Below are 14316 nucleotides of genomic sequence, written 5' to 3'. Positions count from 1 at the left end.
CATTTCATGACTAAAGAGAATGCAATATCAATATATGATGTAGCACATGTCATGAGACATCTATCAAATTAACAAATGTCGACGTTAGCAATCGTATGACTAATACAGAATAGCACGTAACAAACTATATATAGATAATAACAAACAGCCATGGTATATAATGTAGGAATATATCAAACAGCCATGGTATTTACATGAAAAAGGATTTTATGTGTTACCATTCTTGGCGATATCGAGGGAATAAACTAGAAAAGTTCAATTTATATTAAAAACCAACACACATCCATTGATCTAAGAATTTACGTAGGAAATTTTAAAATTATACCTGTTACAGTTTCAAAAAACTTCAGAACCAGTCATTAACTCAATAGTAAGATGTATCCGATTAAAATGAAAGGATTTACACTCAACCAGCGCACATCACCGGAACATTTAGGGTTATTAATAGGCACATTGACATAAATAACCACACTATATCCAGCACAGACTATTATATTAGTACAGTGGACATTCGGACCATACTTTACTGATGAATGACGTCCGTACAGTGGACATTCGGACCATACTTTACTGATGAATGACGTCCGTACAGTGGACATTCGGACCATACTTTACTGATGAATGACGTCCGTACAGTTGACATTCTGTCCATACTTTACAGATGAATGACGTCCATACAGTTGACATTCGGACCATACTTTACAGATGAATGACGTCCGTACAGTGGACATTCGGACCATACTTTACTGATGAATGACGTCCATACAGTAGACATTCGGACCATACTTTACTGATGAATGACGTCCGTAAAGTGGACGTTCTGTCCATACTATACTGATGAATGACGTCCGTACAGTGGACATTCGGACCATACTTTACTGATGAATGACGTCCGTACAGTGGACATTCGGACCATACTTTACTGATGAATGACGTCCGTACTTTACTTTACTGATGAATGACGTCCGTATAGTAGACATTCTGTCCATACTTTACAGATGAATGACGTCCGTAAAGTGGACGTTCTGTCCATACTATACTGATGAATGACGTCCGTATAGTAGACATTCGGACCATACTTTACTGATGAATGACGTCCGTACAGTGGACATTCGGACCATACTTTACTGATGAATGACGTCCGTATAGTAGACATTCTGTCCATACTTTACAGATGAATGACGTCCGTAAAGTGGACGTTCTGTCCATACTATACTGATGAATGACGTCCGTATAGTAGACATTCTGACCATACTTTACTGATGAATGACGTCCGTACAGTGGACATTCGGACCATACTTTACAGATGAATGACGTCCGTACAGTGGACATTCGGACCATACTTTACAGATGAATGACGTCCGTACAGTGGACATTCGGACCATACTTTACAGATGAATGACGTCCATACAGTTGACATTCTGTCCATACTTTACAGATGAATGACGTCCGTACAGTGGACATTCGTTCCATACTTTACTGAAGAATGTCGGAATTAGATAAACTCTGGTTCTAGTCACTATCATCAACATTACCATACAAAGTCTCTATGTCCAAGTCTGATCGGGACGACCTTTATTCTCCATTTTGTATGTGTGTATAAATTCAATATAATGCTGTTGATGGAAATGTTAATAGCCAAAGTCAAAATACGTAACATATAAGAAGAAAGCAACAAAACCGAGGGTGGTCCGAATGGATCAATGATGTTGTCATTATTTCTGGTATTGGACTATATGTTTTGAAGGTCCAGTGGAAGCGTTCTTCAAATCTACATTAAGGAATCCGCTGCTTCCTTAGTACCCGTTTACATACCTTTTATACAGAAATGCGTACATAGAAATGTTCCGTGTTGTCTTAGAAACATTTCATCATTGATTTCTCCCTCAAATAAATGTAGCAAAGGATCATTTAAAAGTTTACTATAAAATTTTAATCATCCTTAAACTAAAAAAAGACGCTAAAATCAAATTAAATGTTGAACCAAAAACATGGCGGGTAGTATGTTCAATCAGCATTTAAAAAACCATTGAATGTTTTAATGATTGACTCCCACTTGTCAACTGAAGTGTGGATGCGAGCATTTTCTAAGATCAACCCTTATTGTAATTTAGATGCTGTAGTAAATATATCGAATCATCATTGTTCCTATCAGGCTGATGGCTATTGTGATCCAAATACCATTGTAACCGCTAGAATGCAATACTGTTTTACATTATGGTAGTTAGACTACTGTGATAAACTACTAAAGCACATGGTACCTTGGAAGAATGAAGCATAAAGGTATGGTTTGTTTATCACATTCATTTTGTAATTGTTACAGAGTTCAACGTTGTACCTGTAAGTATCATCCTCTTGTTGAGGTAGTTAAACAACCATTATGTGTACGTTTGTACATCAACAAAATGTAATTAGATGTCGATTGAACGTTATTATTTCAAAGTTTATCATAGAAATGTAATTAGATGTCGATTGAACGTTATTATTTCAAAGTTTATCATAGAAATGGCCTCGTGTTTTGGTTCTGACTTATTGGTTATACAAAACATTAGAATTACAAAAAAATTGGTTATCATGTGAAGCGTTCCAGAAATCAGAAATATTTGATGAATCACAAAATTACCATTCCCTTCCAAAGGAATTATACCAGCAACATCTACATCAAATTAAAGCCTGTATAACGGTCGTTTTCGATGACGGCAATTTGGACAATATCTATGTCAACAGACTTAAACCACTGTCACTATGATGTTTTTTATGATAAAAAGTAATAGTTTTAACGTGATTACACAATCTTTAAACAACTCATAAATCTAACAAAAGAAAGAAATATCACAGTATGAAATGTCATAAAATAGCAACTGTATAACGTATAACGACTCCATGTAGAGTGACTTTGATAAGTAAAGTATGTGCTAAAGGATACCAAATGTAGATCGTCGCCAGCAGATATTTAGTGTAACCTCGTGAATACATATATTTATATGACGTGTCTACCTTATTTTATATATCAGCTTATTTACTATCAACGTTTTGAATTTTAAAAAATCAAAGTCAAGAAATTCCTGCTTTTAGTAACTACTTCCGGTATAGGAATGTAATGCTGGGGTGGTTAAGGTATTCCCACCCTAATGAACCACTTCCGGTTATAATCCCGACGAATGCCGATGTTTTATAGATCGTGCATTTTCGAAAGTCAAAGAGTTGACGTTCATGCCCTTAATTTCAGCGCGAAAAAGGCAAAACATATGCCTTCCTTACATCCTTTTATATCACAAGGCATTTTAAAATATGCTACTGCTGAAAATATTGCAGGCTCTGGCTTAAACTTCCAACATCTAAAAAATATTCCAAAGGGATGGTGAAGATGGTCTGAGAGCAATATTTGTGAAAAAGAACTGTAATGGACAGCCTCGGATCTCTTCTGCAAAGCGTGTTCTGGATTCTGTAATTCCAAAGCTTGTTGAACTGTTTGAAGAGTAGGATAAAAATGAACTTTTTATATAGCTATAATGGTAACACTTTTTTTTGTGCAAAAAGGACTTGATTTCTTATTCGTTTTTGTTACATAATGAATTATGTGATTATAATCCGGGTCAAGGTCAGAGGTCAAGATAAGAAAATATCAGAAATAGTTCATTTTTATTACTATTCTACTTGTAGCCTTCAAAGAGTTTAGTATTTATAGTCTGTTTGGCTATGATGCAATTGTATTCAATTTTCCTGAAATCTAATGAGTCATCGAAATTAAGGGGGTAGGGGTATTAAAACTTAGAAATATATATAATATATATACATATGGTAAAATTTTCTAAAAGCTATTTGAAAATTTGCAGAAGGTGTGCCAGTAAGTATTTAAACAGATTTTTCATTTGAAAACTATCTTGTCACACTCAGTTTACCTTACAAAGTGTCTTTGTCACTTTTATAAGAGTGACAACGAGGGTACCGAGATAACACTTTTTCGCATATCGTACATTGTATGTGAATGTGATATAAATAGCAGCTATTTTATTATACATTGCTGTAATTATGGTATGTAAAACATATGTTTTTGTTTGAAATTAAGTTTTTATTGGGCATACACTGATATTTTTATTGTATCCAACCAGCATGATATGTGGCACCATTGAAGTACTTATATTTTTGTTAGATGAAAAAAACTTGTGGAAAAAGATGGTCAGTAATGGAGTATACATTGTGATCTTTATGAATCGGGTGAAAGTTTTGATTTTTGGTTTTGTCCCTATTAAAAGGTTTTACGGGCTGAATACCTTAAATGAATGAAGCTGCTCATGAAATTTATCAACAGAACATTGTTGTGGTGAGTAGTACAGCGAGTGTTAGATATCGGATCACGATAAAAAAAAAACTCGTCGAAGTAGAGCGTGACAATAATTATGAACACATTCTGAAAAGATAATCCACAGAAAAGGTCAAACCTGTGTAAGCGACTGCTAGGATAAATGTTATCATCTTTGGCTGAGAGCTTATGTGATGTTGATGTACATATCAAATATTCTTACCGATTTACTTTGAGGTCGTTTGTTTGTAAAAATGGGATGTGTAAAATGAAAATGTCAGTACGGCTTAATATCCGTTGTTGAAATTTAGATGGATAAAGTCATATCAATTTTAATCTCACAAAGTCAGTGTTGTGCTTTACCTTCTTTTTATATTTTATATTCTGGATGCGTTATGATGTTGTGGTAACTTGTAATGAAAATTTTTTAACCGGGACGATGACTATGTTCAGTGATTATCAAATTGTTTATGAGCCGTATAACTTCACATTGCACACATTATTCTCGAGTGTTGAGAAGAGATGGTCACGACTGAGTGTGTTTTGAGTATCAAAAGATATCGTTTATCATTTCTTATTAAGTTGCCACAGTTGTTAATTTCTAGATGTCATCTTTTGACAAGTCATAAGACTACCTTTTCCATGGAATACTATGTTTAAATTAACAGATAGTAATAACATGGCTAAACTCTTCCAACATATGTAAAGTTCAGAATGGAGCTTCTGAATTTTCGACTCGTTATTGAATTAAAAGATGATTTCAAGTTACAATGATATCATATGCATTCCAGTTTATTACAAAAGTTTCAATGGTTGATATGATAAGAAAGGACTTACAGACGATGTTCGTTTTTGTAAACGCAAACTGGCTGCAGCCAAAAGAGACCCATTTTTAAGGTGACGTAAATATGTCCTAGACCACAGCAGTCGTGTATTAAAACTATTATGACGTTTGAAAAAATATACGTGACGTTATAGAGAACGTTTCACAGAAGACAAGGTGGGCGCATAGGGGTATAGAGGAAAGAATTAGGATTAATACACAAATGTCTGTCCTGATAATCGTTTATAATTATAAACAAGGAACGTCCAGAGAAAGGGTACAATAAAGTGTTGACAATGAGGAATAAACTGTTGATCCACCTTTGTGATATTTATACCCTACAATAATTCAACAATGACACAACCACATGTAGGAAACGTAATGTTTTACGACATCAAAGTATTGATAATTTTTAACCAATTTTCATTTGGTTGATGTCCAGACCTCTCACTTACTGTCGCCAGAAAAGAGGTCTGTCGTAGTCTACAACTCTCCTTTTATGCAAGAATCCTTCAACTCATGTTTTTTGAGAATGTTTTGACTTTCTTATGATAAGTTTACTTGAATGGTAAAGCTTGACATAGTTCCTGGTGTGTATTTTTGTGGTTTCCACCAGTTATTTTTTTTTTTATCTTTTTTTCCTGGTTATGACATATTTCCTGTGACTCCCGTTAACAGTTATTGAATCAAGACATTGACCTCGACTACTTGTTGTTTTGTCTGAAACAATCCCATAATATATGCCCTCGTGACCGTGGGGGTCATAATAGACCCATGAAAAATATTACTTAAGCAGATTCATGTATTTTAAAAATAGTCTAAATAGGCTTCGCAGGTGTATCTAAGGTTACACATTAGGCTAACGCTAGGGGGTTTACATGTATTTCACGGTTATATGCATTAAATGTGTTGTTGATTCAGGAGGACGAACGACGCTTAAAGAGGCTGTGGCAAGTATAATAATCACATGAAAAATTAGGAGCATATTTTAAACCATAAATCCATTTTCTTGTCGTATTTCTGCTGTAAAAATATATGCATGCTTACACAGAACACGTTACGAAACCTCTTCACACTAAACGGTGATTTATATGCTTACGAAACACGATTTAATTGTAGCTTTATTGTAGGTGTATACATGATCGTTGTGTCGGATATCTAGACAACTGTCGTAACCAGTATGTTTACATGTTACATCCAGATATCATACACTTTATATACATAACATGTTAGTTATCAGAATGTCACCGTTTATATCAAGTTTGGTTTTCATTTTATGTGTTAATGTTTGTACATCTATGTAAACAATGACACACATACACACATATGTACAAGTTATCTGTTGATGAAACATTCATCTGTTACATGTCAGGAGAAATACAGGTACAAAGACAACGTATGTACTCGTCCAACAGCAGGTGTGGATCTATTTGTTTTGATTTTTTAAAAAAATAAAACCCATCTAACATCTATTATTTGTCACGGATAAGTAGCAATGGCGGACTTTGAAAGTAAATGGCTGAATCCAGTCACAGGGACTGCACGAAAGGATTCCACTCAAAGGTATGATATTTACTAGACAGCCAGTTTAATGGTATATTGTCAGTATTTTAATTAATTTGCATGAAATATCGTATTATATTTTTCACTATGTTGTTGAAATAACGATGTCCATATGCGTATCATTTGAACCTATTTTAAATGACGGCGACCTTAATCTGTTACAAACTCCGCTGTGCTTGTACCAGATTCACGGTCTCTTGTTATAGAGTTGTCAGCTTAACAACAAATAAAAAAGAAAGAACACCTAGACAAGTATAGAAACAATGTACTGAATAACAAGCAAGATTTCAGAAAGAAGGGAGATAAACACATCAAGAGATTCGTTAGCGTATGTTATATAACAAATCTATGTAAACAAAACTACAATAACAAACTAACTTGTGTTAAAGTGTGCAATGGTTTGGTATAAAAGGTGTATATCGTATTTGCTTCTTATGTATTAGTCAAGCGTTACATAAGATGTGAGAAAAGTAGATACAGCAAAAATTAACGTACGATGAAGATAGGCCTCAAAAGCCTAGTTTGTGTTTGGAAGTCATTTTTTTGTTACTTAAGCATGTTTGATATGTATCTATATACCGTAACACAACTAATAGATGGTATATACATATTATATCAATACAGAAATACCTTCAGTATAGGGAGTTTCTCGACTCTTGGTTTTCAGAGCTTTCTGTACATTTAAGTCGTTAATCTTTTTGTAAGATATACTATTTTATATCTGTCCATGATACAAGTATAATAATACAAATTAAATGAGCATTTTATAATTCAACATTTTGAAAATTTGCACTATCCTGCTGGGCTAACTTCATGTATACAGTAACTATAGTAGGAGTGGTGGAACGGTTCAGAATATACACATGTACAAGGCATTCTTTTAAAATTGTCAAATATATAACAGTTTAATTAATTATTAGGGACCTCTCCATCTAGATGTTGACATTTCTTTCTATCACATTAAACATTAACCACTGTTAAAATTTCGACTTTCAACACTACTGACGAGTTCTAGAAGGACGACACAATTGTATGATGCATTTTAACTCATCGCTTCGTTTTGATGTATCTTGCTGTGTGCTATTCACTTGAGTGTCTTTTGTACAACCTTCCATGGGCCAATTGTTGTCCAAAAAGGACTAGTATGTTCGATGGTATTTCGTCTACATGATAGTGCATATTGGGATTGGTCATTTTAGTGATGAACTTCAGTTGATAACAAAAGATCATATCGTTCACAGCCGATTTGACGATGTTCGTCTTGAGGACAGTACGCAGCAAAAATCAGTGGCTGTTATCGGAGCTGCTGTGTCTGGGTTGTGCGCTATTAAACACCTTCTTACCAAACAAGGAAAATTCAAGCCAACGGCTTTTGAAAGAAACTCATGTATTGGTGGAACGTGGGTTTATAGTGAAAATACTATAGATGTGTTTGGATTGCCGGAACATTCTAGCCTTTATAAAAATCTGTGGTAAGTCGATATCACGTGCATTCTGTGTCGTATTAACAATTTTTATCACTTAGTTTTTCTTACTAAGTATTGTTCATTTGCGTGGGAAAAACCTTCGAAATTGCACGTGGTAGACACTGTTGGTGGATAATTAGTCCCCGAGATTAGCCGTAACATGCATGCCATGTTTTAATTTAATCCAATAGAATGAACACTTGAAGTTCTTCTAAAAAATATCAGATATTGGAAAAAAATCGAAATTTCCTGGATTATGGAATTACTGCATCTCCCTATCTATTTTGACATTTCTTTCGATCACTTTGGGATTTCCTTAGTTGTCTCCTAGGTTTCCTCACTAGCCTCTTAGCTTCACTGACGAGTCCAAGAAGGACGAAACAACTGAATGACACCTTTTAATTTATTGTTTGGCCCTACTGTATCGTATCAAAATTTGCATTAAATGGTTCTATTTACTTGTGTGTGTTTCCTACAAACTTTCACTGCTCTCACTTTCACTTTTAAACTCATCATTTCATTTGACTTGGTGTTCAGTTAGTGGAGAGTAAACTCGGAAAGCCTCCAATTGGACGAATGAAACACAACAGTAGATTGTAAATAAGTATGTAGGTAACAATTCTGTTCTATTGATTGATCATTTGTTGAATTGACAGGATGATATCGGTCAAATGAAGCAAGTGTTAAAGCTATCACAGATAAACTATCGATCATTAGATAAACTTGTTTTGCAGGTCTAACAATCCGAAACATCTCCTAACGCTGCAGGGCTTCCCTCATGACCAATCAGGAAGATCCTACATCGATCATGAGACGGTGTTGAAGTACATTGATGATTTCTGTGACCATTATTGCCTTAAAGATTTCATACAGGTAAATAGGCAATGCAGTCCTATTAAAATACAGATCATCACAATCCTATAAGGTAGTGTATAATGGTGATGTGTAGGTTAATTCGATTATCAGACAATGATGTCGATGAAATAACATAAAACATTCATCTGTCCGTCGTATTTAAATCACATTTAATAATGTGGTATAGTGAAGAATATGTTGTATGTTACAATCATCTATATCAATGTAGCAACCAAACAATGGAAACCAAATATGTCTTAATTTGTCATGTCATGTTATCAGTTATCCGTGTGATTTAGATAATGAATATACCGTATAGCCAGATATTTCCGCGGGTCAAAATATCCATGTTTTTCGTTCTAAAAAAAAATCAAATTTCAACGTTACCAATGTCTTATAAAATAAAACGGCCTCAGGAAGAGACGTTTATGAGAGGATCTGATACTGGAAACGCCTTGTTCTTAAGTTATATATGAACAGAGAACATGGTTAACGTAAAACATGAAATTAAGTATAGTTTCCGACAGAATGTTTGTTTTGATATGGCCTTAACAAAGAGAAGTTTATACATATTCTAGGAATATTATGTCATTAGACAATCTGAAATCGTGTTCACCATTATTGGAACATACCCTAGACAGACTAAAGTAAATACTGCTATACTTAAGTACTGCTATATTGGAGGCGGAAGGTACAACATCGGACACCTGAAGAAGTGGATTTGACTCATAGTAACAGTAAAGTGTTCTGGCGGTTCTATCGGGAACTACTAATTTATAAATAGCATAATAAGAAATCGTTATATTTTCTTACTGCAATGTGTAGATGTTCTAGGGTAGAATAACCCTATAGGTACCTGTGGTACACATGTACAACTTGTGTCGATGTTCGAGGGTAAAATAACCCTGTATGTACCTGTCATACACATGTACAACTTGTGTCAATGTTCTAGGGTAGAATAACCCTGTACGTACCTGTCATACACATGTACAACTTGTGTTGATGTTCTAGGGTAGAATAACCCTGTAGGTACCTGTTGTACACATGTACAACTTGTGTCGATGTTCTAGGGTAAAATAACCCTATAGGTACCTGTCACACACATGTACAAATTGTGTCAATGTTCTAGGGTAGAATAACGTGTCAGTTACCTACGTCGCCTTATACTATTTCACGAATGTTTGTAATACCTTTTGCTTTTACTCCACTTATTGCATAGAATACCTCAAGACAATATTTTTTCTGTTCTACATATGTTAAAATACGCAGTAGAAATTTATAATGGCGATCCGTATTTCAATCCGATTGAAAGCTTCAAACCCATTTAAAATATCTGTTTACTATTTTAGAAATTATGATTATCGTGTAACACCAAAATATTTACAGTTTAACACACTTGTGAAAGATGTTCTTCCTGTACATCACCATGACGGCAAAGTCACATGGAATGTGAAACATTGTCACCTGAAGAATCCAAACGAAATCAACACACAGGAGTTTGATGCCGTCCTAGTTTGTAACGGGTAAGTTTTTTAAAGGCCGTAGTTTAAATTTTCAGATGTATCTTTCCATTCTTCATGTTGTATAACAATGGCGATACGAAAATAACAGGAAATATATACTTTTCAGGTTATGAACAATGCTTGTCACATTTTTTGCTTGCATCGAAGTTCTGCTCATCAGGAACCATGTTTTCCGAATTGTTTTCATTCGTTGAACAGGCATTATAGCAAACACTACCTGCCCGATGTGCCCGGAATGGAGAAGTTCTCTGGGACGGTGACACACAGTAGGGAGTACAGATTGCCTGATCCTTACTTAGGGAAGACAGTACTTATCATTGGAGCGTCATTCTCAGGACTCGACATAGCCACAGATATGAAGAATCATGCCAAGCAGGTAGTGATGCCTTTATCTATCAAATTTTACCACATAAAAACATATGCCAATGGCATTCATTCGAAATTAATTGTAAATTAATTAATTGAAGAAATGACTTATAGGTAGTTGCGGCAGTAATCTTGTATCTTGCCTTTTTCGATACTCCAGGGGTTACGCTATCACTCTCTGGACCTCTCTGGAGTATCGAGGAGGATGTCATGCAAAAATGGCAGAAAGTTTTGATGTCTTGGTAACAGTGATGCTTATTATGAATTGCAGATCTTTTTGAGTCATAGAAACGGTGCATTGCAGACAGAAATACCTCATAATGTGACAGCGAAGCCGGTCGTCAAGCACATTTCTGAGCAGGGGAAAGTAGTATTTGTTGATGACACGGAAGCGGAAGTTGACAGTATATTGTTCTGTACCGGATATGTTTACGACTTCCCTTTCTTGTCCAGTGATATCGTGAATGTCAAAAATCAACGCGTGACACCATTGTACAAGCACATGATACACTTAAACTATACAAACCTTATGTTTATAGGTATTCCATATCGAATGTCTTATTTTCTGCAAATACATGAGCAAGCACGTGCAGCAGCCGCTATTTTGGAGGATCCTTCGGTGTTGCCCCCACCTGAAAAAATGATGGAAGACTCTGATGAAGACTTGCGCCGGAAAATGGAGATGTATAATTTGACCGAAAAACAAGCTCATTTTTTAGGGATCGGGGATCTTCAGTGGAAATATAACGAGGAACTGTCGTCCTTATGCGGTTTCGAGAAACTTCCAGAGGTGTTTCATGGATTAGCGGTAGATGTCGCGAATCAAAGGACAACTAATCATTTGAATTTTCGGAAACGGAATTATCGAATTAATTCTAAATCTTTCGAAATTGTTAATGATTTTTAAATATCGTTTTAACCACGTTGCCTCTATTTTGGTAGACTTTTCCTTCTCTTCAAAGTTTGAAATCGTGAATAAATATGGCTGCATCCCTGACAACACCACTGAAGGACACAGCTGTAGACTGTTTTGCATGTCATCGATCAGCGTAGAAAATATTTGATACTTTTTTGTGTGCCACTTATATTAAGCGAAGTTACCATCACATCATTTACAGTATATATCAACATGTCGGTAGATGTAATATGAAAGTGCAAAATATAGACACGGAGGTTTGTGACACTTTACTCAAATTTGATCTCCCTTGATATAATCAATAACGTTTACAACCATATAAAACCCGTTGTTTTTTTCCAAAATGTATTATAGAGTCAACTTGCAGTTGAATAATAGCCTCAAGATCTAGGTTTGGGCCTCCATTTATCCGTTAAAGGTCGCAAATAGTTTTAGTTGTTATGTCTTTGTAAACTTTTTAAAGGGATAACTTTCCTACATAAATAAGTATACGTTCTAGTAAACACGATATTTTAGAAGTAAATGGTTCTGAATTTGTTTTAGTAGTACATTATTCTTATACTATTTTAAAAACTGAATAAAATATTGTTAAGATAGTGGATATCTTAAATTCTTTTGAACGGAGGAAACTATCCCGGTTTTAGAAATACCCGCGAAATAATATCACATGGTTTTGACCATCTTGGACTCAAGGTCATTTTAATTGTTGAGCTAAATTCTACCAATTAAACTTAAGAAAAAGTAAAAAAGTTTGAAAAACAAGTTACTCATCTCTAAATCAAAAACATTATTTACTCAAGTTTGTTTTAATGTAGTGGCTATCCGCATTTGTATATAGATGTTGATACTTCCTTGAGCCATATGTTTTCCTTATTTATTTATTTATTCAATTAGGTAGTTTTCTACAAGGAAAAGTGATGATAACAGAAGTTTGTATGCTGAGGCCACTTAATTTTTATCCTTTCTACGTATGATATACTCAATATCGTTTCGTTTCTTGATTCACTCAAGTGAACCAAGTTATCTAATATTTAAGTAAAGAAAATATTTTGAATTTTAGAGACTAGTGAAAATGCCTGTTACACTAAAAACATTGAATGAGCTGCCCGAGAAGCCAGAATACTGCCCAAACTCAAATTTGATTGGAATGTTGCCAGATCCCTCCTGTCCTGACCATATGTAACTGATATAGGTGCCATAATGGCCTGTCCTCTGCCGGTATATCAACCTATGTAATTGTTTTAAAACAAATCAGTTATAGTATCTGGTATAATATATATAGTAACAGATAAAACGAGTACAAAAATGAACTCAGATGAAATATATGGTTGGTATGGAATTGACTATAATTATTTTACTATCGTCTTTCTAAAACAATATCCTTCTTTGTCATAGAAAAAGTAGGCAAATGGGGAGCCATCCATCCTACTCTGATTCCCTGCACTGGAGGCTTAATGCTTCATCTGACATCATCAGTTTGAGAGTCATTGCAACGTTTACACCTCCATTGTTCGTACAGTAACAGGCCGGGGCGGGTAGTGGAGAGGGCGCTCATATGCTTTGTTTTACCTGTTCTTTGTTACATCATACTGTGTACTCCTGCCAGGCTGTGATGACCATATTCCTGCTATGAAGGCTACTCCACCTAATGAGCAGGGATCACAGTGATTGCTTATTGATATGTTTAAATAATAAAGCTTGTTGAAATTCAGTGTTTATGGTTATAATTCCGACATATATAAAAATACTATTTGCTACATGTAGAAAATCAACATTGATATAGTATCCATAATATGGATGACATACAATTTACTGTTAAATTCTATACCTACATTTTTATTCCTAAATTCAACAATCTTCCCTCTGTCTTACTAAAAATATTATCGATTTTAAGATGATTCTTCGCACTGGAAAAATAAGGAGCGAACAACGTTGTGCAATAGAATGGTCATTCATCATGATTGGTATTGAAAAAAATAAACATTTTGTATCTTTTGGTTTTTGAGAAAATATTTTCTTTTAAAGATTTTTGCCATAGTTGAATCCTGTAACATAGTTCAAGGTGATTTATGATATAAAACTTGATAGCCAATGACCTGCGCTTCTTAAATATGAAATATAAGTATTTGATATATATCTAAAACAAATTTTACAACTTTATTGACCTTTTAAAAGAAAAATTTCAAAATAAATGTTAAAGAAATGCTGAAGACAAAAAAATATTGGCATGACAGTGTGCATCGATCTGTAAAAGGATTCTTCAAAAAAGAAATTAAAAATAAATAAATTTAATTTTGACCTTTGACCCAACAGCGAACTTTTTTATTTGACATATTTTGTATTAACATGTAACGAGCAAAATTTAGATATGGAAAGTATCTACAAATAATACAAATGCACAAACTCTGTTCAATCTACGATTTTCAAGATATGACTATTTTATAGTTTTTTAACGTATGACGTCATGGCGGCTACATTGGATTTTTAACGTACTGTAGTTA

At 34.5% G+C, this 14316-nt stretch overlaps 1 protein-coding gene across 1 annotated transcript; it reads left to right on the top strand.

The window, feature by feature from the left end:
• Positions 1-10291: 10291 nt before the first annotated feature.
• LOC132552698 (uncharacterized) lies at positions 10292-12998 on the top strand. The gene is made up of 5 exons (XM_060216891.1): positions 10292-10533; positions 10732-10909; positions 11171-11303; positions 11439-11707; positions 12876-12998. Exons 1-5 carry the CDS (start codon positions 10292-10294, stop codon positions 12996-12998), a joined length of 945 nt encoding a protein of 314 aa, XP_060072874.1.
• The last annotated feature ends 1318 nt before the right edge of the window (positions 12999-14316 follow it).

This window comes from Ylistrum balloti, unplaced genomic scaffold (assembly GCF_031769215.1).
Source record: "Ylistrum balloti isolate Yb309-2 unplaced genomic scaffold, AGI_CSIRO_Ybal_v1 Utg370268, whole genome shotgun sequence".
NCBI classification, from domain to species: domain Eukaryota; kingdom Metazoa; phylum Mollusca; class Bivalvia; order Pectinida; family Pectinidae; genus Ylistrum; species Ylistrum balloti.
This window is presented reverse-complemented; position numbering and strand designations above follow the sequence as displayed.

Excerpts from the sequence above, each read along its gene's own strand:
- LOC132552698 (XM_060216891.1), top strand. The coding sequence starts at position 10,292 with ATGGCGATCCGTATTTCAATCCGATTGAAAGCTTCAAACCCATTTAAA. Across the intron at positions 10,534-10,731 it reads GCCGTCCTAGTTTGTAACGG|GCATTATAGCAAACACTACC; the intron begins GTAAGTTTTTTA and ends TTCGTTGAACAG. Across the intron at positions 11,708-12,875 it reads AGGTGTTTCATGGATTAGCG|AGACTAGTGAAAATGCCTGT; the intron begins GTAGATGTCGCG and ends TTTGAATTTTAG.